The sequence below is a fragment of the Petaurus breviceps genome, unplaced genomic scaffold (genome assembly GCF_028583685.1).
Source record: "Petaurus breviceps papuanus isolate PSGF00001 unplaced genomic scaffold, PetGlider_PUasm1.0 90701, whole genome shotgun sequence".
Classification (NCBI taxonomy): Eukaryota; Metazoa; Chordata; class Mammalia; order Diprotodontia; family Petauridae; genus Petaurus; species Petaurus breviceps.
Window position 1 is genome coordinate 10,093,616 of NW_027187316.1, and position 27,021 is coordinate 10,120,636.

Consider the following 27,021-nt stretch of genomic DNA (forward strand, 5'->3'; position numbering starts at 1 on the left):
TCAGGGGCGGCCAGGTAGCACAGCGAGTAAGAGCACCGGCCCCAGTGTCGGGATGACCTGGGGATCAAATCTGGGCTCAGATACTTAGCACCACACCCAGAAATAACCCAGTGTAACCTTGAGCAAGTTACTTAACCCCTATTGTGTTAAAAAAAAAAAAAGAGTGTTTCAAACACATCTGTTATTTAATATTCGTATGGTAAGCTCAGATTTTCAGGGTGGGTCATCCTAGGATGTCTCCCAAACTCCTTTGTTCTATGCTGTTTTCCATAATCCTGTATTTCAAACATAAATTATTATAACGGGGCTCTTGCTTTCTTTGTTTTCCCCCATTCTGACATCACTTTTACTTCTTCCTATATTTGGTACCTACATATTGAACTAGCTTGTCAGACTTGCTTGTCAGATTTGTGTCTTCCACACTACAGGCCATTCACCTACAGTTGGTAGCAAACAGTGGGTACCAGCCTATGTCCCCACATCATCCTCTGGATGCATCCTGTGCTGAGTTCCAGTCAACCTCCTCTCTGGGACCCCCATGAGGCAGGGACAGCTCTATGCCCCTTGCCAGCAGGAAGCAATTTTGTAACCTTTATCCCTTGCCCAAAAAAGATCTTGGGTCTCATTTGTTTGAAGAAGGAATGATTTGGTGCTGATGGACCCCTAAAAGGTGATAACATATAACCTTGGTCACAGGCGTCATTCAGTACTAGAAACCAGGGGAAGGGATTTATTTTTTTTTGTTTTTGGAGGGGGAAAGTAGGGCAATTGGGGTTAAGTGACTTGCCCAAGGTCACACAGCTAGTTTTTGTACTAAGTGTCTGAGGGCAGATTTGAACTCAGGTCCTCCTGACTCCAGGGCCGATGCTCTATTGACTGCACCACCTAGCCACCCAAGGAAAGGGATTTCTAAGGGGTGTATTTTTGGTCTGGTACCTCTGTAGCAAAAGAGCTTTGAGAGCTGATGTCTATAGCTTGACCTCTGGATTGTATACGATAACTGTGGGAATCAATACATGATAATTATTTGGTTACAAGACAGTCTTGTTTTTACAGGGGAAATTCTACTGAGAAGTCAACTTGTTCTTGTGACAGGGAAAAACAGTTTGTTTTACTGGGGCCCACTCATGAGTAATTGCTAGGCATAGAGTCCTTGGGCTGGGAAGAAAACTGTCAGGGATAGTGTTTTGAAGCTAGGGAGAAATGTGATCTTGAAATTGGGGTCTAAGCACAAGCACCCAAACACCCCATCAACATCAGCCCAAATAAAGGAGTATGGCAGCCCAGATGCTAGCAATAATAACAAACGTCCATATCCTTCCAATAGTTCATTAATGGTGAGAAGACAAATATTCCAATTGATTAGAATCTATGGATCTGAAAACTGAAACATCTCTGAGATAAAAATGTTTCTGTAAAAAAAGGAAAAGTAGCTGAGCAATTGTGGGTGTCTCATTCCCCACCAACCCTTTAGGGAGCTGCCACTCTTCCCAGCTCCCATTTACAGTTCTGACACAGTCAGGCTCCTGCACTCTCCAAAGAGGGAGAAGAGCCTAACTTGGATGCAGCCAGAGGACGCCCAGCATCCCCATTTCCACTCATCCTGACACTTCTGCTACTGGTCAAGAATGGACTTCCACAAACTTTATTAGGAAATGGGAAGTTCTGGGCTGCCCCACCTCTTGCATGGCAATGAGCTCACCACAAAATTCACTCACTTAGAAAGCATTCCCTGCTAAGCATTATGGGTAAACAGTATGATCATTTAAAAAATGCAATCGCCTTCTACTTACCCCAAAAAGCACTAATATCTTAGATAAGACCATTACTGTTGAGAAAAATGATTATTTCTCTCTCATATTAATAGCCATTTATTAAAACTGGAGTGACCCAAGGTATTTTTCCCTGTCCTATTTCCTTGTCCAATCTCTCAAGCACTGGGCTGATGGAAAATGGGATTAACATTCTCCTCATTCAGGGCATTGCTACTCCATCCAACTAGAGCAGACTTCTAATCTAAGGTGAAACTATGGCTTAGGGCTTGTGTGGGAGATATAGATCCTTTGTTTAGATTGCCCAAGGCTTGTCTAAAGTTCATTAGAAGAGGTCCAACCCCTCATTGTAATATTTGGTCTCTCATAATTGTTAACCAATCAGAGTTGATTGACATCCTCAGGAACACCCCCTTTCTAAGGTCATATAAGCCTTGACCCAGCTATCATGATTGTCATTGGCATTTAAGAATGCCCCTGACCTTTTATTAATATGCTAGCATTGTTAATAAAATGCCTAATTACCCAGAAATTATGTCTCTTGAACTTTCTAAACACCACATCATCACTAACAAAAAGCTAACAAACTTCTAACAGGAAATGGCTGGAAGTAGATTTTGTACTGTGGCTAATGGGGAAAATTGGTAACTAAATAAGACCTAGAGGAAACTCATGGAAAAACATTTTGATTACCTGAAATTGAGAAACCTTTGCATTGTAAGATCAATGGCTAGAATATCTGTTGATGGGGAAAAATGTCTTTGCATCAAATGTCTCTGATAAATGTCTATTATCCAAGGTATGTAGGGAATAAACACAAATATATAACGCCAAGAGCCTTTACTAGCAGGCAAGTGGCCAAAGGAAATGAAGAGTTCTCAAGTTTGCTCCAAATCACTAACGATGAGAGAAATGGAAATTTAAACAACTCTGAGGTTTCACCTCTTCCTCAGCAAATCTTCCAAGGTGACAAAATGTGAAAATGGTTAAGGTGGGAAAGACTACAGAAAATCAGGCATGTTGATGTCCTGTTTGTGGAGCTGTGAGCTGGTCTAGCAACTGTGAAAAAAAAATGGAATTATGCTAAAAAGTGTCAACATCTCCAATGAGGAGATCTCCTTTGATCCTGAGATCCCATTGCTTCACATATATGCCAAGGATATAAAGATGGATAAAAGATCTCAGATATGCATGTGCATAAAAATATTCACAGCAATACTTTGTGGTAGCAAAAAAGTAGAAACAAAGCAGGTGCCCACCAACTGAGAAAGAGTTAAGTAAATTGTGGCATATGAATATAATGGAATTTTTTTTTGCATAAGAAGAAAAAAAGATGAGAAATTCAGAGAAATATGGGAAGACTGACATAAACTGATGTAGAATATTGTAAGCAGAACCAGGAAGAACATACCCAAGATTGCAAAATGGAAAAAAAAAATGATGCTGAATGTTGTAATTATAAATTACCAAGGTTGTCCACAGAGAAGAGAAAAATAAACCTTTCATGGAAGAAGTGGGGAGACTATGGGCATGAACTGTTACATATACTGTTGGATATACATGGTTAATGTGATGGCTATTTTTGAGCTTTTAAATAAAAATTCTGGGAGAGGATATATATTGGGTAATGAAGATGATACAAAAGCAAATGTTATTAATAAAAGCTTTACTTTCTTTAAAATGTAATGGAGGAACATGATGGAAATGTATATCATCAAGGAAGAACTGAACAGAAGTGACAAAAGGAATATCATCAGAGTGAAGGATGACCAGAATGAGGTGGGCCCATCCCACTGAAAGATTCCTGGGCAGATAGCTTGGGAGGATCATTGTTAGTTAAATAATATCAAGAAATTTAGAGGAAGGCACCAGGAGGTTGGGTAATCAGCCTCTGTAGGATTTATGGAAGGATATGGACAAGAGACACCTGGGATTAAAAGGTGTGGATGGGTTGTGATCACCTCCAGAAGCATTTCACACATTACATTGATCGATTACACAGAGCCCCAAGGGCTAAAGTTTCCTCCATCTGTTCCCCCCACTTTGTCTCTGTGTCACCCAGTGTAGTGGGAATGCTACCGGCAGCTACTGTGGGGGTATAAGACCAATAACACTGATGAGGTTGCAGTAGGGTTTCAGCAGGTTGTGTCTAAAGAATTACAGACTCAGGCTGACTCCAAGCCAGTTGGAAAGATTTATTATAGTTTTGAGGTTTCATGCTCTGGCAGGTGGCTAAGTCCCTTGGAGGAAATCAGCCCCTCAGTAAGGCAAGACACACAATTTTATAGAGAATATGATGCTTATTATGTAATCAATACTTACATATAATTATGGGAACATGATTGATAGGAGGGGTTTGCTGAGGGATTAGGTAATGGAGGAGGGGTCCCATCTATGGTTTGGTGGTTAAACATTCTGGTCATTTTGCCCTCCAACTGGCTAACTATTGTGGTCCTGTCTTGGACTAAATGGATGATGTGATTGTGATTGCATACCTGTTCTCCTGGGAAAAGGTCTGGTGGGGGGTGCTGAGTTTCTATCACATGGGTGTGCCTGCTGTTTCTGTGGGAATTAAGAGTTCAGGGGCATACTTCTTGTTCTAGTGAGCAGTGGGGCATAAGTTAGGACATTGGGGGGGGGGGGGGGCCCTAGGTAGATACAGTTGGCCTGTAGTGAAATTTGGATATTGGAGCTGAGGGCAGTTCTATTAGGACTCTGTCAACACCAGCATATAGGGTGGCTACTAGCACAGATTCTTTGATCTGTTTTTCTAAAGGAAAGAGCTTCAAAGAGGTCTTACTTTCAACAATGCAGACAGATAATTAGAAAGAAATGAATACAGAAAATACAAGCAGAGAAATTAGCGCAGAGATATAACAGGGGTCCAACTGTCCTAACAAAGTAATACAACTGATGAGGTATGGCTCTGGGAGCCCCCTCAAGCTTTCCTTGAGTTCTTGAGGTACAGGCTCTGGGAAACTCCCTTGGACCCTTGGACATCCCATTTGATGAGGCATTTGCATGAGGCAATAAGCCTTACATCAGTGGCTGAGTCCAAGCCTCTGTTACTAGACTTCCCACCAATCAAAATATCTATCCACCCTTGAACTGGCCTAGCCCACCATTGTCTGTAGTCTCCAGCTACTTCTCACCCTTAATCACTCATTGACCTCATTAACTTCTCCTGAAGACCCTCCCCAAACTTCTCCCCTAGACCACCCCTAGATTCCTCCTACAACCTTCTGTATATAAGACCCCATCCTATCTTTATGTTAGTGAGAGCGCCATAGAATGCCATGTGGGTGAGAGCACCATAGAACAGTGAGAGCACCACAGAAGTGTGAGAGCACCATAGAATGACCTAGACTTACTCTGTGTCTAATGCAAGCCGAATTTTGATAAACTTTACTTTTCTTTGGCTGAGAGAAGAGTTGAGTCGAATTCATTTGGCAGAACTTGGCTGTTGGGGGCCAGGAAGTAATGGTATATGGGCTAGTGCCTGCTTGCTTGACGTATGACCTTAAAAGGTAATGAATAGAGCTGTAGAAGATGATTGGCTATGTGTACCTATAAGTTGCCCTGATGCGGAAGTTCAGGGCAGTCGCGATGTAGCTGAGCCTGAATAAACAACTCCTGCAAACCTCGGGTGCTCTGTCTGGTAATTCCTCCTAGGAGGCCGGTGACGACCGAAGACTTACTATGGGTAAGTGAGAGGACGGGATATCAATAGCCCCCCACACTTGGCATGTTGGTATTTTGGGGTCTCCAGAGCAACCCTAACCCTCTTAGTGGGTAACCTCTTCACAACCACCTACATATATCACCAGACTGGGAGAGCACCAACATAAGAGTAGTTAGGGGGCTCTTAGCAAATGGCTATTTACAGTTCTGTCCAGGGAACCAAAAGGTCCTTCTCATGAGTGAGCCCCCAAAGCAAAATGCTAACTTCCCAGAATATATAACAAAGACTAGGCCCCTAATTAGCTCAGAGACAGAAGGCACAAAACCTATGGTGACTCAGCACAGCTGTGAATTATCAGGGTTCAAAGGAGATTGATCCTTCAAATGTTTATAATTTAGCCTGAGCCTAGGAAACTGAACTCCAGGGAAAAAAAAGCAACAACAAAAAATCCCATATTGCTTATGCTTACACCAAGCACCAGCTGCTTTTCACTCTTTCAGTTTAACAGTGTGAAGTCCCAAGAGATAAAGATGGATAAAAAACAGATACAAGAACAAAGGAGGGTGGAGGGGGTCTTTAAAAGCCTGTTAAGGAAATGCCAAAGAGTCCAGACAAAGTTGAAGATACAGGGAAGGGGAAGGGGTCAATAAGGCATAAGCAGGGGGCCTCCAAATGTGGGAGGGAGGCTGAGAGTGGATGCAACAGTTCCAGGGGACACAGCCTCAGGGATCATGTCAGGAGCTGTGCAGAGGACATAGAACAGTCAGAAAAGAATCTATGTGTGGGTCTGAAGTCACAAGTAGAACCACGTCTCAGGGCCCCCAAGTTTCTTCTTAGTTTCAAGTGCCACTGGGTTGAGACTGTAGCTATAAGAACTGTGATCCCACGAGGATAGAAGGATCTTACCTACTGGTTGTGGACCATGATTTCCTGGGAAAGGAAGAAGAGAGACAGATATACAAATACTTGTAAATCCTAGAGCCATAGAGGCAAAGGGCATTAAGGTTCTGAGCACTGGGAAACAGGGGGCTCCTACCACTGCATAGCCCCAATACCTAACACCACAGAGGAAGCACTTAATTGATGCTTTGTCCATTCATCTACAGTTGTTCCGAGTGGATGGGTGGAGACAGAATGGCAGGGGGGAGGGTCTAAAGGCTAGAACCTGAGACCCCTCCCAAAGCTGTCTCTATAGTGAATATGGGATTTCTTAAGACCTTTGAGCACCAGGATCTGGCCCCTTTACCACCTTCTATAAGTTCCTGGGGAGGGAGAGCTGAAGCAAAAAACAGACCACTCCTTCATCTCTGTCCTGGAGCCAGATTTCTGGCACAATTAAATACCTTCACTCCCCTGGAGGAGATCATGGAGGGAAGGGGAAGGGCTTTCCCCAGAGTATCTCACCTTTCTTACTCCTCATGTGGACAATGAGGCCAACCCCAAAAAAGATCAGCCCGAATACAAGCCTCCTGATTTCACTCAGCATCTTACTCCAGACAGATTCAGACTGTGCTTCTGGGGAGAAGAGACACAAAGTATCAAAACTTTCCCTCCAGGAGCCAGCCCCCTGTGGGGAGCAGAGGGGTCTGAGGGGAACAAGAGAAGATGGCTAAATCCTGTCTAAGGAAGGGACAGATGTGCAAAGGGCCTTTCAGGACTCAGGAAATGAAAGCTCACCAGGGGACATTGACATCAATCTGTCTCAAAGCCTGACTCCCCTACCCCAGGGGAAGGGGTCTATAGGCTGATCACAGAATCCCAGAGGGAAGCCAGCTCCCAGTCCTGGGGCCAGTGAGGAGGCTGACAAGGTCATCAGTCTCCATAGCTCTTAGGTCAGCACTGCCATGAGGGGACTGTGCTGGGGAAAGGGGGGAGGGTGGGTAGCACCACATCGGGTTTGTATCAGCCCAGGGCAGAAGAAAAGAGGGCACAGATCACACACTGAGGGGATCTCAGAGCTAGCTCCATGTCCTGAGCAATGTTAGAAATGGAGGGTGAGGGAGCTCTATCTCACTCCAGTCCAAGATGACAGGTTTCTGAAGGCTGGCATGCTCCACTTGGCAGGTGTAGACATCTCCACGCCTGGGGGTCATTTCCAGCATCACCAGGATCTGGTAGGTCCAGTCTCCATTGCTGATCAGGCCTGTGGACACAACCCCAGCTGTCTCCTCCTGCCCATTCAGGAACCACCTGACCTCAATGTCCCCAGGATAGAAACCAGTGACAGAGCAGACAAGCAGGTTGTGGTGTCCCAGGGGAGCCATTTTTGATGGATACACAATCACGTTGGGCTCAACTGAAAGAGAGAAGAAAGATCTTGAGTGAGGGAGCCGGAGCAGGTCTTCCTAGTCCAACCCCCCACCTCTGTCACCTGATCCATAACCAGACTCAGGTCTCCTCTCCTCCCCAGGGCCAGAAATGGGCATCTTGGTGACATTTAAGCTCCCCCTAAGACTAGAAATCTGAACTAGCAGGAAGCAGCCCTAGGAGTACATGGTGCTGAATTATCACAGCCCCAGCTCAGCAGGATTCAGAGATAAGGGAAGAAATTAGCAGGTAAGTTTTCTCATTGTAAATAGATAACCTTGTAATGGATTATTTCCAAAAGCAGATACTAAGTGTAGATAACAAAACATTTTTAGAAAGATTTCCCTTCAAATATTAAGACATGCTATCAATCCACTGAAGCAATTTTGATTAGGAGACTTGTGAGGAACCTCTAGACCCAGCAGAAATCTAAGCATCTTGACCCAGAGTTGAGGGGCCCTGCGAGAAGCAGAAACATGTCTGGGGCCCTGGAGAAAGACACTTTTGTGATGAGGGCTCAGTTGTCAGAGTCTGTGTTATCAGAGAAGGCTGGAGGGGGAAAGGAGAGAATGTGGTTGGGACGGGAGAGAGCAGCCTATGGGACGCCTCTGCTGAGCTTAGTTTCTGAGATAAAAAGGGAAAACTTTTATTTACAATTTAAAAAAGGTCCCTCACTGCTCCCTCCTCCTCCTTCCTGGGTCCTTGCTGGGCTCCCCAGGTTCCTCCCTCCCCTCCCCAGGGGCGCAGACTCACCGCGCCTGCGCACTAAGGGCTCAATCTCCTCGTAGTTGTTCCTGCAGTAAGTGTCCACCTGGGCCCGTCTGTCCTCCAGGAGCTCCTTCTGGCTGTTCCAATGCTCAGCATCCGGCCGCCCCAGCTCCGTCACCGCCACGTACTCCCCCACGTCGCTGTCGAAGCGCACAGTCTCCATCCCGTTGGTGATGTGTCTCTCCACATACCGCACGTGCTCCGTCCCGTTCTCAAAGTAACACTCGGACTTAGCCTGCACCGTGAAGTGCTCTGGGGGGGACACCCGGGGGAGGGTCAGCCCAGACGGACACCCCCGCACTTGAATCTATGACGGCAACCTGGGCCTGACGAACCAGAACGTGGCCAACATCCAGCTGCCCTTTTTGCACGTGCTCAGCCCCATCCCCTCTGAGGCCCAGAGATGGCAAGGAACTTTTCCAAGGTCGACCAGCAAATCTGGAATGGAGGCAGCACTAGAACCCAGACCTTCAGGTTCTGAGACCAGGCCTGTCTGTCATAATTGCCTCTCAACCACACCCAACCTGGTACAAACACTCCAAGGAAATTTTACCCAATAACCATCTCAAGTCCTCCTCACCCGTGTTTAATCAATTATCTGATCCTTATCCCTCTAGTGAATCTTTGTAGCCCCCTCCCCAGCCCCTCTACAGAGATCTGGGCAGGTGACAGACCCTCCCCACACTTCCATAACCCTAGAGATCACAGCCCTCTCTCATTGATGGGGGGGTGGGGGAATAATCAAATCAATATTACCCTCCCCACTGGAAAGGGCATGGAGATCTGTTGTGCTATGTAGGGCTCTGCTCACAGTTCCTGTGACTGCTGGACCAGGGCTCCCTCCCTCAGTCACCCTTCCTGGGCATATTTTGTATCTTCCTCCTCCTAGAAGGTGAGCTCCTTGAGGTTAGGAAATGACTAGTATATGTAAACTAGCCCTCAACACAGTGCCTGGCACATAGTAAGCACTTAATAATGCTTACTTATATGAGAAATAGCAAAGGGTTAAGTTTCCACAGGACCGCAAAATTGCTGAAATAAGGCTACTGATAAAAGTAAGGTTGGTTAGTAGACCAGACAGTAGCCTTGGGAAGAAGTTGGACTCCCAGTTCTCATAGAATGCCCAGATAAGACCAGAAATGAAATAAAATAAAACAAAAAGAAGTTGGCAACATCCAGTGAGTTTACCAGTTAGAGAGAGAAGATGGTGGCTTTGGGACACTGAGGCCCAGATAAGGCCACATCTAGGTTAGACTGGTGGTGGTGGAGGGCTGTCAGTATTCTGGGGTTGTTATTGTGCTTGCATAATGAACCTCATGTATTACGTATATTGTCTAACAGAATTAGAGCCTCATTAGTAATAAAGTATGATAATGCAAAGGTGTACCCAGAAGAGAATGAACCCATCAATCCGCCTGCACCAAACTATTGTATAAAACTTGCTAGGCTTTTGTATCTGGCACTCCTCCTTCCACAAATAGGATAGAGTACACTTCTGGCCAATTACTCTGGATTTTTTCTTAATAAACTTCTGATATCAGATTTTTGGTATCAGTTGTGTTTTTGCTTTTCCAAGTTGGCATTTCTAACACTTACTGATTGATATCATTTATCCATCCCACAAGTGACAGAATAATTTTTAGAAACTTAAGTCTGACCACTTAGCTCATCCCCTCAAGAAGCTGTGGGGGCTCCCTATGGACCCTGGAAGAAATTTCAAAACCTCAGCTTTGGCATTTCGAGCCCTCCCCAGTCTGAGTCCAGGCTACCTTTCCAGCATCTCCTATTATTCCCCCTCACACACTGTCTCAATCAAACTTGTTGCTCTCCAAACTCAGCATTTCATCTCCCACCTCCACACATGTGAACAGCCTCCATGCCTGGCCTGCCCTCTGCCCCACCCCCAACTTATGGATTCCTTGCTTCCTTTATACTTAGCAGTCTTTCCTTCTCTGTGCACTGCTGTACTTCCCCAAAGAGAGTCAGTCAATCAATAAGCATTTATTAAGTGCTTGCTGCGGGCTAGGCATCCTGTTAGGTGCTGGGAATACAATATAGAGAAGGGAATCATCCCCGGCTTTACATTCAAATGGGAGTGACAAGTGTCCATAAAAGTACATACAGCATGCATCCAAGTGAGTAGAAGATAGGGAAGGAGGGAAGACATTGGCATTTGGGGGATCAGGAAAGGCTTCCCCTAAAACTGGTGCTTGAGTTGGGCCTTAAAGAAAGAGAGGATCCATGAGGTAGAAGAAAGGAGGGAGCATATTCCAGGAATGGGGGATGGCCTGGGCAAAGACCCAGAGATGGGAGATGAGTGCACTGTGTGAAGAAAAGGCCACTTTGGGTAGATCACGGAGTACAGGGAGAGGAAGATTGTTATATAAAATAGGGTTTCAGCCAGATAGTGAAGGAATAAACAGAGGAAGTTCTAACTGGTCACAGAGCAATAGGGAGCCACTGCTGTCTTTTGAGAAGAGAAGTGACTTAGTCAGATTTGTTCATAAGGAAAAACATATTTTAGATGGTCTGGAGTGAACAGAGAATTGAGTCAGTGATAGTGATTAAGAGGCCATCATAATCTGAGAAGTGATGAGGGTCTGAGCAAAAAGGGTTATATGTAGGAGGAAATTGAGGAGATTGGTTCAGCAAGGGTTAAAATGTGGAAACTGAGTGAACCCTGCTGACTATCTTATGATTCAGTTCTGGAGCTACCTCAGTTCCCTTTCTATTCGATTATGGGCAGAGTCCAATTCCTGGCTTGTGAGAAAATTGTATTAATTGTAGGAACGGGGAGAAAACTTTTCATTGTTTGAACCTAATGCTGCATGGTTGGAAAGCTGGACCAGCTCTCCCTGCTGCTTAGAGACCCTTAACTAAGACCTGAGGTTGTGCTGAGTAGAAACAAGGACAGATGCAGAGACTGAGGCATAGAGTTTTGTCACAATTGTACATTCCAAGCCACCCTTAAATCTTCTCTGAAAACTGGCCCCATACTAGTTAATTAGCTATTGTTTTCATGTTCCTTTGATTGTTCACAGACACTTGGGGGGTGGTGGTGGTGGTAGCAACACTTTCTTTTTGCAGGGAATTGCACTTGTTTGCTCTCCCGCTTCCAACTTGGAAATCCCTTCTTTTCTCAAATTAGAATTCAAGTTACCTAATGTTATTTTGTTTCATTTCAATTAATTTTTTTCATTGTTTTTAATGTATAAAAGTTTGTCTCCCCCTATATTTAGTATTCAGCCCTAAACTGAGGAGATCTGGTCCTGGTTTGTTGAGTAATTGGTATACACTGCTTAATGAATTGAAATATTCAGAAACTGGAATCTTTGTTTCCTTGTTCATTTCATCTTTCACTTGCCATTGTAAGGGATGTTAAGGCAGTGACTCTGTGGGGGAAGTCAGAATGAGGAATTGAGGATAAAACCAAGGTCATGAGCTATGAGACTAGAAGAATAGTATTGTGTTCACTAGGAATAGGAATAAGTTTGAAAGAGGCATGTGTTTTGAGTGGGAAAGCAATGAATTCAGTTTTGGACATGCATTTAAGAGAACTCAGAGACAACCTGCTTGAAATAGCCAGGAGGCAGCAAGTGATGTAGCACAGAGACTGGTGCTGGAAACACTGATCTAGGAGTCTTCTGTTTATTTTATTTTTTTGCTTTTTGGAAGGCAATTGGGATTAAGTGACTTGCCCAAGGTCACATGGCTAGTTTTTGTGTTAAGTGTCTGAGGCCGGATTTGAACTCAGGACCTCCTGACTCCAGGGCCAGTCAGTGCTCTATTCACTGTGCCACCTAGCCACCCCTCTAGGAGTCTTCTGAAGAGAGATGGGAATTAACTCTGTGGGAACTAATTAAGTCACAGAGAGTAGAGAGAGGAGAGAAGAGAGCCTTAGGAAACACCCCCATTTAGGGGATATGATGTGGATGATAAGTTTACAAAGGGTACTGAGAAAGAGAGATCAGATAGGTCAGGGGAGAACCAAGAGAGAGCAGAATCACATTAAGACTCCATAGTTCACACATTCTCCATTCAGATTTCATAGTTCTTTCTCTAGATGTGGAAAGCATTTCCCATCATGAGTCTTTTGGAAATGTCTTAGATCATTGTGTTGCTGAGAAGAGCTAAGTCTATCAAAGTTATTTATCATCAATGTTGCTGTTACTGTGTACAATGTTCTCCTGGTTCTGCTCATTTCACTCAGCATCAGTTCATGGAAGCCTTTCTAGGTTTTTCTGAAATCTACCTGCTCATCATACCAAAAACAATAGTATTCCATTACATTCATATACCACAACTTGTTCAGCCATTACCCAATTGTGGGGAATCCCCTCAATTTCTAATTCTTTACCACCACAAAAAGAGCTGCTGTATTTTTGTACATGTGGTCCTTTTCCCATTTTTATGATCTCTTTGGGAAACAGAACTTGTAGTGGTTTTACTGGATCAAAGTGTACGTACAGTTCTTTGGTCCTTTGGGCATAGTCCCAAATTGCTTTACAGAATGTTTGGATCAGTTCACAACTCCACCAACAATGCATCAGTGTTCCAATTTTCTCACATCGTCTCCAGCATTTATTATTTTCCTTTTTTGTCATATTAGCCAGTCTGATAAGTGGTACCTCAGAGTTGTTTTAATTTTCATTTCTCTAATCAATAGTGATTTAGAACATTTTTTCATATGACTATAGATAGCTCAATTTCTCCCTCTGAAAACTGCTTGTTTATATCCTTTGACCATTTATCAATTGGAAATTACTTGTGTTCTTAGAAATTTGACTCAGTTTTCTATATATTTAAGAAACAAGGCCTTTATCAGAGACTCTAGCTGTAAAATTCCGCCCCCCCCCCCCCCCCCAGCTTACTGCTTCCCTTCCAATCTTGGTTTCATTGACTTTGTGCAAAACCTTTTTAATTTAAGGTATTCAAAATGATCCATTTTACATTTCATAATGTTCTCTTTCTCTTGTTTGGTCAAAAATTCTTCTGTTCTCTATATACCTGACAGGTTCCTTGCTCTCCTAATTTGCTTATAGTATCACCCCTTATGTCTAAATCATGTTCCTATTTTGACCTTATCTTGGTATATGGTGTTAAGATGTTGGTTTATGCCTAGGTTTTGCCATACTAGTTTCCAGTTTTTCCAGCAGTTTTTGTCAAATAGTGAGTTCTTAAGACAGAAGCTGGAGTCTTTGGGTTTTTTAAACAGCAGATTATTGTAGTCGTTGACTGCTGTGTCTTGCATACCTAACCTATTCTATTGATTTGCCACTCTATTTCTTTTTTTCTTTTTAAAAATTAACTGATTTTTAGTTTTCAACTTTCTCTTCCACAAGATTTTGAGTTTTAAATTTTCTCCCTCTCCCTCCCTTCTGCCTCCCCAAGAGGGCATGCAATCTGATATAGGCTATACATACATATTCATATTAAACATATTTTTCACATTAGTCATGTTGTAAAGAAGAATTAGAACCAATGGGAAGAACCACAAAAAAGAAGAAACAAAATAAAACAGCAACTAAAAGAGAGCAAATAGTATGCTTCGATCTGCATTAAGACTCCAAAGTTCTTTCTCTGGATGTGGATAGCATTTTCCATCATGAGTCATTGAGAGTTGTCTTTGATCCTTGCATTGCCGAGAAGAGGTAAGTCTATCAAAGTTAGTCGTTGTACAAAGTGGCTGTTAATATGTAAAATGTTCTCCTGGTTCTGCTCATTTAACTCAGCATCAGTCCATATAAGTCTTTCCAGGTTTTTCTGAAATCTACCTTCTCATCATTTCTTATAGCACAACAGTATTCCATTACATTCATATACCACAACTTGTTCATCCATTTCACAATTTATGGGCATTGCCTCAATTTCCAATTCTTTGCTACCACAAGAAGAACTGTTTTAAATATTTTTGTACATGTGGGTCCTTTTCCCATTTTTTATGATCTTTTTGGGATACAGACCTACAAGTACCACTCTCTTTCTTAAACAGTACCAAGTAGTTTTGCTCATTGCTGCTTTATAATACAGTTTTTTTTTAAGCAATCAGGGTTAAGTAACTTGCTCAAGGTTACACTGCCAGTTATTTCTGGGTATGGTGCTAAGTGTCTGAGCCCGGATTCAATCCCCAGGTCATCCCAACACTGGAGCCAGTGCTCTTACTCGCCGAGCCACCTGGCCGCCCCTATAATACAGTTTTAAATCTGGTATGGCTAGGCCACCTTCCATTGAGTTTCTTTTCATTAATTCCTTGATATTCTGGAACTTTTATTCTTCCAAATGAAAACTGTTGTTATTTTTTCTAGCTATACAGAATATTTTTTTGTTAGTTTGATTGGTATGGCATTGAATAAATAAATACATTTACTTAGAATTGTCATTTTTATTCTATTAGCTTGGCCTACTCATGAGCAACTGATATTTTCCCAATTATTTCGATCTGAATTTATTTGTGTGAAAGGTGTTTTGTAATTCTGTTCATATAGTTCCTGTGTTTCTCTTCGCAGGTAGACTCCCAAATATTTCATATTGTATATGGTTACTTTAAATGAAATCTCTTTCTAACTCTGGCTGCTAAACTTTGTTAGTAAAATAAATAAATGCTGATGATTTATAAGAGTTTATTTTATATTCTTCAACTTTGCTAAAGTTAATTATTTCAAATAGTTTTTTAGTTGATTCTCCAAGTATATCATCATATCACCTGCAAAGAGTGATAGCTTGGTTTCTTCATTACCTATTATAATTCCTTCAATTTCTTTTTCTTCTCTTATTGCTAAAGCTAATGTTTCTATTACCATATTGAATAATAGGGCTAATAATGGACATCCTTGTTTCACCTCTGATCTTATTGAAAATGCTTTTAGCTTATCCCCATTGCATATAATTCTTGCTAATGGTTTTAAATAGATGCTACTTATTGTTTTAGGGAAGACTCCATTTATTCCTGTGCTCTCTAGTGTTTTTAATAGGAATGGGTATTATATTTTGTCAAAAGTTTTTTCTGCATCTATTGAGATAATCATATGATTTTAGTTAATTTTATTATTGATATGGTCAATTATACTGATAATTTTTCTAATACTGGACCAGTCCTGCATTCCTGGTATAAATCCCACCTGATTGTATTGTATTATCCTCATGATAAGTTGCTGTAATCTCTTTGCTAATATTTTATTTAAAAATTTTGCATATATATTCATTAGGGAAATTGGTCTAGAATTTTTCTTCTCTCTTTTGGCTCTGCCCAGTTTAAGTATCAGAACCATATTTGTATCATAAAAAACATTTGGTAGGACTCCTTCTTTGCCTATTTTTCCAAATAGTTTATATAATATTGGAATTAATTATTCTTTAAATGTTTGGTAGAATTCACTTGTAAATCCCTGGAAATTTTTTCCTTAGGGAATTCATTGATGGCTTGTTCAGTTTCTTTTTCTGAAATGAGATTATTTAGTATTTTATTCTTCTTCTGTTAATCTAGGTAGTTTATATTTTTGTAAATATTCAACCATTTTGCTTAGATTGTCAGATTTATTGGCATACCATTGGGAAAAATCACTCCTAATTATTGTTTTAATTTCCTCTTCATTGGTGGTGAATTCAGCCTTTTCTTTTTTGATACTGTTAATTTGATTTTCTTGTTTCTTTTTTTTTAAATCAAATGTTTATTTATTTTAGTTTTTTTTTTTATAAAATCAACTCTTAGTTTTATTTATTAGTTCAATAGTTTTCTTAATTTCAATTTTATTGATCTTATCTTTGGTTTTCAGATTTCTAATTTGATATTTATTTATTTATTTGTGGGTTGTTGTTGTTTTTTTTTTTTGCTTTTTGGTGGGCAGTTGGGGTTAAGTAACTTGCCCAAGGTTACATGGCTAGTTTTTGTGTGTGGGTGTTAAGTGCCTGAGGCCGGAACTGAACTCAGGTCTTCCTGACTCTGGGGCCAGCGCTTTACTCACTGCGCCACCTAGCCACCCACTATTTTGATATTTAATTGTGGATTTTTAATTTGTTCTTTTTCTAGATTTTTTTGGCTGCATGCCCAAATCATTGATCTACTCTTTCTTATTTTATTCATGTAAGCATTTAGAGATATAAAAATTTCCCTAAGAACTGCTTTCATTGTGTCCCATAAGTTTTGGTATGTTGTCTCATTATTGTTATTCTCTTGGATGAAATTATTGATTGTTTCTATGATTTGTTGTTTAACCTACTCATTCCTTAGGATTAGATTATTTAGTTTCCAAATAATTTTTAGTCTATCTTTCCATGGCCCTTTATTACATATAATTTTTATTGTGTCATGATCTGAAAAGGATGCATTTAATATTTCTGCCTTTTTTCATTGGATTGTGAGGTTTTTATGTCCCAGAACATCATCAGTTTTTGTGGAGGTGCCATGTACTGCTAAGAAAAAGATATATTTCTCTTTATCCCCATTCAATTTTCTTCAGAGGTCTATCTAACTTTTCTAAGATTTTATTCATCTCCTTAACTTTTTTCTTGATTATTTTGTGGTTAGATTTATATAGTTCTGAAAGGGGAGTATAGTTTTGCTGTTTATTTATTCCTGTAATTCCCTTAAATTCTCCTCTAAGAATTTAGATGCTATACTACTTGGTGCACATATGTTTAATAATGATATCATTTCATTGTCTATGGTACCTTTTAGCAAAATGTAGTTTCCTTATCTCTTTTAATTAGATCTATTTTTGCTTTGTCTGAGATTAAGATTGCTACGCCTGCTTTTTTTTTTTAGCTTTAGTTGAAGCATAATATATTTTGTTCCAAGCTTTTACCTTACTCTGTATGTATCTTTGTGCTTCAAATGTGTTTCTTGTAAATAACATATTGTAGGATTATGTATTTTTTTTTTTTGCTTTTTGGAGGGGGGAAGGCAGGGCAATTGGGGTTAAGTGACTTGCCCAAAGTCACACAGCTAGTAAGTGTTAAGTGTCTGAGGCCAGATTTGAACTCAGGTCCTCCTGACTCCAGGGCTGGTGCTCTCTTCACTAAGGATTATGGTTTTTAATTCACTCTGCTACCCACTTCCATTTTATGGGAGAGTTCATCCCATTCACATTCACAGTTATGATTACTTTGCCTTTCTCTCTATCCTACTTCTGCCCACCCCCTCATTTATACTTTTCTCTCTCCCTTCACCCTTGCCTTCCTCACTAGTGTTTTGTTTCTGATCACCAGGTCCTTCAATCTGCTCTCTACTGTATCAACCCCCTCCCTTTTCTTTCCCCTTTCCATTACTACTTCCTATATGGCAAAATAGATTTCTATATACAGCTGAGTTTGTATGTTATTCAATAGTTTCAATATTTTGAACCAAATTCTATGGGAGTAAGCTTCAAACAATACTCACCTCCCTCCCTTCTCTCCCTCTACTATAACAGGTCTTTGTACCTCTTCATGCTATGTAATTTACCCTTTTCTGCCTCTTCCTTTCCTTTTCTTCCAGCATAATTCTTTTTTCACCTCTTAATTTTTGTATCATCATATCAAAGTCAATTTATACCCACACCTCTGTGTATGTGTATTCCTTTTAAATGCCATAATAAAGATATAGTTTTCAAGAGTTACAAGTATTGGGGCGGCCAGGTAGCATAGTGAGTAAGAGCACCGGCTCCAGTGTCGGGACAACCTGGGGATCGAATCCGGGCTCTGACACTTAGCACCCACCCAGAAACACCTGGCCGTGTAACCTTGAGCAAGTTACTTAACCTCAATTGCTTAGGTGGCTCAGTGAGTAAGAACACCAGCTCCAGTGTCGGGATGACCTGGAGATCAAAACCAGGCACAGATACTTAGCACCACACCCAGAAGTAACTGGCCATGTAACCTCGAGCAAGTTACTTAACCCCGATTGCTTTAAAAAAAAATTTAAGGGGCGGCCAGGTAGCACAGCAAGTAAGAGCACTGGCTCCAGTGTTGAGAAGACCTGGAGATCGAATCCCAGGCTCAGACACTTAGCACCCACCCAGAAACACCTGGCCGTGTAACCTTGAGCAAGTTACTTAACCCCAATTGCTTAGGGGCGGCCAGGTGGCTCAGCGAGTAGGAGTACCGGCTCCAGTGTTGGGACGACCTGGAGATCGAATCCCAGGCTCAGGCACTCAGCACCACACCCAGAAATAACTGGCCGTGTAACCTTGAGCAAGTTACTTAACCCCGATTGCTTAAAAAAAAAAAAATTTTAAAAAGAGTTACAAGTATTATCTTTCCATGTAAAGATGCAAACAATTCAACCTTATTGAATAACATGGTTTTTCCCCCTTGTTTACCTTTTTATGCTTCTCTTGAATCTTATATTTGAAGATTGAATTTTCTGTTCAACTCTGTTTTTTTTCATTGGGAATTATTGAAAGTCTCCTATTTCATTGAATGTCCATCTTTTCCCCTGAAAGAGCATGCTGAATTTTGCTGGATAGTTGATTTTTGGTTGTAATCCAAGCTCCTTTGCCTGTTAGAATATCATATTCCAAGTTCTGTAATCCATTAATACAAAAGCTGCTAAGTCCTGTGTAATCCTGACCATGGGTCCTTGATATTTAAATTGTTTCTGGCTGCTTGCACTATTTTCTCCTTGCCTTGGTAATTCTGGAATTTGGCTACAATATTCCTTGGAGTTTTTATTTTGGGATCTCTTTCAGGCTGTGATCAGTGGACTATTTTGCCATCTTTTTTCTGGAATATCAGGACTATTTTCCTTGGTAATTTTTTGAAAGATGTTGGTCCTGCTCCTTTTTTATCATGGCTTTCAGGTAGATCAATCATTCTTAAATTGTCTCTCCTGGATCTTTTCCAGGTCAATTGTTTTTCCAATGAGGTATTTTACATTTTCTTCTATTTTTTTTCCATTCTTTTGATTTTGTTGGACTGATTCTTGATGTCTCATAGAGTCATTAGTTTCCACTTGCCAAATTATATTTTTTAAGGAATTGTTTTCTTCAGTTATCATTTGTACTTCCTTTCCCATTTGGCCAGTTCTTCTCCCTCCCCCCATTTTTCTTTTTCCCCTTCATTTTTGCATTTATTTAGCATCTAATTCCCCCTTCCCTCCCCCCCCAGTCATATGTACAAACTTTTAAACATTTGTTTTTTAACACTTTGAGTTCTGGGACAGCTAGGTGATGCAATGAATAGAGCACCGGCCCTGGAGTCAGGAGGGCCTGACTTCAAATCCGACCTCAGACACTTAACACTTACTAGCTGTGTGACTTTGGGCAACTCAACCCCAAATGCCCTGCCTTCCCCCTCCAAAAAGCAACCCCCCCAAACTTTGAGTTACAAATTATCTCCCTTCCTCCCTCTCCCCCCCACATTGAGAAGACAAGCAATTCAATATAGGTTATACATGTGTAGTCTTGCAAAACATCTCCATTATATTCATGTTGTAAAAGAAAACAGACATAAAAAACCTCAAGAAAAATGAAGAAAATAAAAAAAATATTCAATCTGTATTCAGACACCATTAGTTCTTTTTTTTCCTCATAAGTACTTAAGAGTTGTCTTGGATTATTGTATTGCAAGAATAGCTAAATCATTCACAGCTAATCACCTTACAATATTGCCGTTATTTTGTACACAGTAAATTTCACTTTGCCTCAACCCATGGAAGTCTTTTCAGATTTTTCTGAGACCATCCTGCTCATCATTTTTTATAGTACTGAAGAAATCCTAATAAAGCTGCTCTTAGCCCCAATATTCTAACTTCATTATGGACCCCACTGAACAGCAGGCATGTTCTGATTCAAATACACAATCCAGCTTTAACCACACTACAGGCCCCCTACCTAGCCACTACCTCCCCCCACTCAATACCCTAAATTCCTCATATATGCTTTACTGCTCACTAGAACAACAGGTATGTTACTGAGCTCATATTTCTCAGAGAAACAGTAGGCGTGTCCAGCTCACCACTGCCCACAGACCCATTCCTCATATTTCTCACAGAAATAGCAGGTGTGTCCATGCACTCAACTACAGTCACATTCATCTAATCTCAGACAGGACCACAACACTCAGCCAATCAGAAAGTGGCATCACTGGGATGCTCAAGCAGGATATAGACCCCAAAACAATAGAAGGAACTTTTCCTAAGTAGGCACCTGCACAGTAATAGCAAAAATTGTTCCTTAAGTGAACTTATGACATAGAGAGGCTTATTATAATATCATTATCATACATACATACCCCCAAGTGGGTTTTTCTTATGCATTGTGGGTAAGCGCATGTGCAGTTCCGCTGAGGCTGGGACCTCTCCCCTATTACCTAATCCCTTAACAAACCCCTCCTGCCTTTTTAATAGTCATTATTTCTATTAAATAATTGCATCTTTACCCTCTAAAAACCCATCTTGCTTTCTCTCAAGTTGCTGGTTCCTCTTGGAATTTAGCCTGCTTTATGAGAGGAGTCAATTTCAATAAATGTCTATGTTTAGATTAGAGGTGGTTTGACTCTGAATTCTGTGAGATGGTTCTGCCATAAACACATCATGAAACTCTGACAGTACAATAGTACTCCATTGTAATTACATAGCACAACTTGTTCAGGCATTCCTCAATTGATAAGCATCCTTTTAATTTCTAATTCTTTGCCCCCAGAAAAGAGCTGCTATGAATAATTTTGTACATATAAGTCCTTTTCCTTCTTATTGTTGTTTTTTAATCTTTTTTGGGATATAGACCTAGTAGTGGTATTGCTAGGTCAAAGGGTATGGTTTTATGGTCCTTCATGCACAGTTCCAAATTGCTCTATGGAATGGCTGAATCACAACTCTGCCAAACATGCCTTAATGTCTCATTTGTATTTGTCCAAGACAAATACAAAGGACTCAAAAAAGAAAATGCTATCCATATCCAGGTAAAGAACTGATGGATTCTGAATGTAGATTGAAGCATATTTTTTCGCTTCATTCTTTTTCATTTTTTTCTTTTTACTTTTGATCTGTTTCTTCTTCCACAGCCACGATGAATATGGAAATATGTTTTACATGATATTATATGTATAAACTATATCAAACTGCTTACCATTATCAGAAAAGGGGAGTGAAGGGAGGGAGAAATGTTTGGAACTCTAAATCCTATAAAAATGAATGCTAAAATTTTTCTTAATTTGTAATTGTGGGGGGAAAATTAAGGAATGAAAAAAATATAGGGCAGTGGTAGCCAGGGAGAGACATTTGGGCTGAAGGTGGTGAGTGGGGACACAGGGGAGTAGATGGACACAGCTCATCCAGAAACAACAGAAAAGTAGATTTTATTACATTTCTGGGATCCAGATTTTACTTTGGGAAAGGGGAAGAGCTATGAAGAAAGGCTAGTTGTATTTTTATGAAGAGGCTGGCAGAGGGTGGTGGATAAAGTCGCTGTAGAGAAGGGAATGAAGTGAAGCATGGCAGGGCCTTTTCTGAAATAGCACGATCAGGGTTCTCAGAAGCTAGATTGCTCAGTGGAGAGAGCACTGGATTTGGAAGTAGGAAGACCTGCGTTCAAATCCAGTCTCATATACTTCTGTGTCCCTGGGCAAGGTACTTAACTGTGTTTGCTTCAGTTTCCTCCTCTGTAATATGAGCTGGAGAAATAAATGGCAAACCACTTAGGTATCTTTGCCAAGAAAACCCCAAAGAGGGTCATGAAGAGTCAAACACAACTTAGATGTCTAAACAACATAAGCACTGAGGGTTTAGTCACTAATCAAGAGAGCAGGATCCCAGAGTATAATTTTTGGTTTGAGAAGCAAGATGTTTGTTAAAACTTTAGCGTCAGTGGTCTCTGTATTTACTATTTTTATCCTTCCACATAATTAATTATCCTTCCACAAATTATAACAATTTTGAATCCAAATTCATATTTTTGTCACTGCAATCTTTGACCCTGATAGTCACCTCCTTGAAATCGTCCCCCCCTCACTTCTGTGACACCTGACCATCCTTACTTTCTTATTACCTCTCCGATTATTGCCTGATTCCTCTTCCTCTTCTCAATCACTAAACATATTTATGACCAAAGTCATCACCCTCTATTCTCCTCTCTCAATATTCTTTCTTTCTTTCTTTCTTTCTTTCTTTCTTTCTTTCTTTCTTTCTTTCTTTCTTTCTTTCTCTCTCTCTCTCTCTCTCTCTCTCTCTCTCTCTCTCTCTCTCTCTCTCTCATCTATTCACTCTTACCCATTAATTTCTCCCTCTTTAGAGATATCTCCTAAATCTTTATCTTGGCCCTTTCTTCGTCTCATTTCCTATGTTTCCAACTCCCCATCAAGCATCTCCACCTGGATGTTCTCAAGCACCTCAAACAAAAATGTAAAAGTTGTCATCTTGAAATCAAATCTTCCCCCTAACTTCCTGATTTTTTAATAATGGACCACCATTCTGTCTTGCACCAGCTCAAAAAAAACCTGGAGGAATTTGGGATTCAGGTCTCTCTCTTTTCCTTACCCACAGACAAGTCAGAAAACCTTACTGATTCTTCCTTTCTAGTGTCTCCTCTCTGCCCCAGCTTTTCCAGTCACACCATGACCACTCAACTAAAAACTCTTTAATCTTCAAATATCCTCACCCACACTAATATGGCAGATTACCATACTAACTACATTACCCTGGTAATTACTTCTGTGTCATCTTGGCTGTCACTAATTTGGGAGCCTCAGTTCCCTAATCTGTAAAATGAGAGAGCTGACCTAGATTTTCTCTAAAGTGCAAATCCTTGGATATTGTGCAGATAAGGAAACTGTTTAAGGGAATCACCCACAGGCAAAGTGCCTTTAGAAGAATAAGAGATTAGGGTGAAGAGGGAAACCTTGGCCTAAGATATTGGGGATCAGAATGACACCAATGTGGTCACCAATGCAAGTGAGTCAGACTATAGCTGAGCCCCTTGGAATGACCTCAGACTTCTTTAGCCTCCTAATTTCTTAAACATTTGCCTGTCCTCTTGGTAAATTCAGGATCTGAAAGTGGGGAAAAAGTTCTACCAAACAAATTCTTGACATTGTACTTCTGAATTTTGGACACATCTGGAACCTCTGGCCCCCCTTTGGCTCCCTGACACATTGAGCTTGGCTGTGCTGATGACTCCTGAGTCCATCCCCATACCTTTGACTGCCTTACTCAGCTCAGTCCTTCCTGCTAGGATGACAGTAACATGGCTCTCTGCCCAGCTCCAGAGGCCGGGCATGATGCGTCAAACTTTAGTATCTGCTGGGGCCTCCTAACTGGTCTCTGTGATTTAAAATCTTCTCCTTTCCAAACTCCCAGATCACCCCATGACTCTCCATGGCTGTTTAAAGAACAACTTCTTTTGCCTAGAAATCAAGACCTTCTCCACCTTTGCTCCCATTTCCCCTTCTAGTCTTCTTTTCCACTTCTGCCCACATGAAACCTCAGCCTAAGCCAAAGTCTATGGACAATCCCTTAGTTCCTCCTTTGAGCCTTTCCTTTTCTGGGATCATTTTCCCACAGACGTGGATCTCTCCCTGTTACTGGTGAGGTACCACCATCCCCCCAGTACCTTGGCTCACAATCTCATTGTTATTATCACTGCCATCACTCATATTGAATCTCTTATCAAACCTCATAATTTACCTTTGTAACATCTTGAATATATCCCATTTTCTGCTCTGACCCTGCCATGACTCTGATGCAGATCCTCATCACCTTCCACCTGCACCATTGCAATAACTTGCTGTCTGCCTCCAGTCTCTCTCCATTCCAGTCCATCCTTTATTCAACTGTCAAATGGATCTTCCTAAAGCACAGATCTGACCATGTTACCTACCTGCTCAATAAACTCCCATGGCTCCCTATCACCTCCAGCATCAAATTTAAAAATCCTGTTTGGACTTCTAGACCCTTCACACATTGGCCCCTCCTACCTTTTCAGTCTCCTTACCCCTGCCTTCCCCCTCCCCCACCCATGTGCTCTGTGATCAAATGACCTGGCTTTCCTGCTGTCCCTCCCACTAGACCCTCCATCTCTCAGCTCTGGGCATTTCCTCTGGCTGTCCCCATGTCAGGAATGCTCTCCCTCCTCTTCCCTAACTCCTGGCTCCCTTGGTTTCCTTCAAGCCCTAACTAAAATCCCATCTTCTAGGAAGCCTTTCCCAGTCCCCCTTCATTCTAGTGCCTTCTCTCTGATGGTTATTTAAAAATTATCCTTAATGTTACATGTTTGTGCACAGTTTTTTCATGTTATCATCCCCAGGGACTTTTATATTTCTTTGTATCCCTCACAGTTAATACAGTGCCTGACCCATAGTAAGTGTTTCATAAAAGTTTGATTAAGTTCTAGCTGGGAGGCTACTTCAATACTGTGTAGTTTGGATGATTGTCCACATGGAGGCAGCACCTGCTCAGTTCACTCCTGGCTGGTACCAGGCTGTTCTGCAGTTGTCAGCTGGCTTAAGCAGCCATGAGTCTGCTAGGATTGGGAGATAGATGTCTTTGTCCTTGGGTTCCCTTGCTCAGGCCCTGACAGACTGTCTCTAGAAGGCCCCTTCTCTCTTGCTCAGCCCTAGAGAATGGGTGTTACCCATAGCATATTCTCCCCACCAGAGGTAGTGCAGGTGACAGAGCTCAAAATGGGGACAGATTCCTGGAGGATGACTCTAGAGCAGGTTAGGATCCCAGAGAGACTGATTAGAAAACAGACTAGGTGCGAGGTCAGGCTACAGGGACAATCATATGGATGGTGTCAGAGGGGCTTTTATCTGCTCCCCCACAATACTTACAGTCTCTATAAAAGGATTGTGTCCCATCCTGGAAGTCTCTCTCCCTGCCAAGAGCAAAGGATCTCACTCCCCTGCTGTGTCATGGAAGAGACCCTTTGATCCAGGTCTGGGCATAAGGGAGAACAGCAGCAGTGTGGAGACCAGAGATGACACAGAAAGATGGGGGTCAGAGAGTGTAAGACCTGTCTGATACAGAGGAGTGGGGGTTGGGGAATATTGAGCCTGCATCTCTTTTTTTCAGTCCATTAGCAAGGAATCATAACGATAGTAGAAAAGCCAGCCTGGTTCAATCCCCTTGGTCTTTCCACCCCACTATCTGCCTCTAACCTAACTCCAAGAAATGGATGGGGAGTCCTTCCCCTACTCTACCATGATGATATTAATGAAAACAAGAGATGGTCCCAAATACTCCAGCTTCACTTATGGCCTTGAAATCACACCTGGGAAATTAATCCATGAAAGTATTCCCATTAATCCATCAATAACATCCAAACTGAAAACTTTCCAGAAGCTTAGGCAGACGTTGTAAAGGTGTTTAGTGGGACAGAAAAGGATAGATGGTGATGAGAGACCTTAGCAGCTCTGACCATCTCATTGCCTACTTAAAAAGCTCCAGTGACTCCCTATCACTTCCAGGATCAAATATGAAATCCTGGGGGGCGGCTAGGTGGCTCAGTGGGTAAAGTGTCAGCCCTGGAGTCAGGAGGACCCAAGTCCGGTTCCGGCCTCAGACACTTAACACCCACATGCAAAAAAACTAGCCGTGTAACCTTGGGCAAGTTACTTAACCCCAATTGCCCTCCAAAAACCAAAATAAAAAATAAAAAATAAAATCCTCTCCTTGGTTTTCAAGGCCCTTCACAACCTGGCCCACTCCTACTTTTCCAGCCTTCCTACTTTGTGTTCCCAGGCCCCCAGTGACACCAGCCTTCTTGTTCTTCCTCCTATAGATTATTCTATCTTTCTACTCTGGGCACTCTCTGTTTGTCCTCCTGCTCAGAACACTCTTCCTCTTCACCTCTGCCTCCTAATTTCACAGGCTTACTTCAAGTATCAGCTCAAATCCCACCTTCCCCACTTTTTCTGATCCCCTTTAATGTTAGCACCTTCCCTCTGTTGATTTTGTTCCATTTTTTTCCCTGTATATATCTTGTTTGTAAAGAATTTGTTTGTGTGTTGTCTCCCTCATTAAACTGATCTCCTAAGAGCCGGTGACTGACTGTCTTTTGCTTTAGTTTCCATCCTTGCATTAGCACAGTGCTTCCAGATAGTAGGTATTTGATAACACTATTGATAAACTGACTGGAGCCCTAAACTTCTTGGGGAGGAGACTTGGGGAGGGAGAATTATGGAGTCCCTGAGCCCTAAGGAAAAGGGGGAAAGGAAACAAAGGCCAAAAGTAGAGTTAGTTGGAAGGGGATCCTGAAAACCAATTTCACCTACTGTCCATCTAGCTGAGGACCAGCCTGGTGCAAGTTCTTCCTTTGGTCTGGCCTAGAGAGAAGAATACACCGCTTGGGCCCTATCTCTGCTCTCTGGGAAGCTGCTGCTTTGTACTTACCTGAGACATGTCTGCCTGCAGTCACTTGGGAAGTCAGCACCAGCAGGGTCACAGCTAGAACCTCTATCCATATGCCCCTGGGGAGCAAGATACATAGCATCCTGGAGACAAGATGAGACTAAGGGACCCAGAGGCATGTAACAGTCAGGATGGCCCTTACTTTATGGGAAGTATCCCTGACATCTCCCAGA

The 27,021-nt window shown here is 41.7% G+C and overlaps 1 protein-coding gene across 1 annotated transcript; it reads right to left on the reverse strand.

The window, feature by feature from the left end:
* Window positions 1-5,381: 5,381 nt before the first annotated feature.
* Window positions 5,382-27,021, reverse strand: LOC138144583 (H-2 class II histocompatibility antigen, E-S beta chain-like). The gene is made up of 5 exons (XM_069065966.1): window positions 26,831-27,021; window positions 8,515-8,781; window positions 7,469-7,750; window positions 6,859-6,969; window positions 5,382-6,384 (listed from the first exon to the last, which is right to left on the reverse strand). The coding sequence occupies exons 1-5, from the start codon at window positions 26,928-26,930 to the stop codon at window positions 6,248-6,250; spliced, it is 897 nt and encodes a 298-aa protein (XP_068922067.1). The 5' UTR covers window positions 26,931-27,021; the 3' UTR covers window positions 5,382-6,247.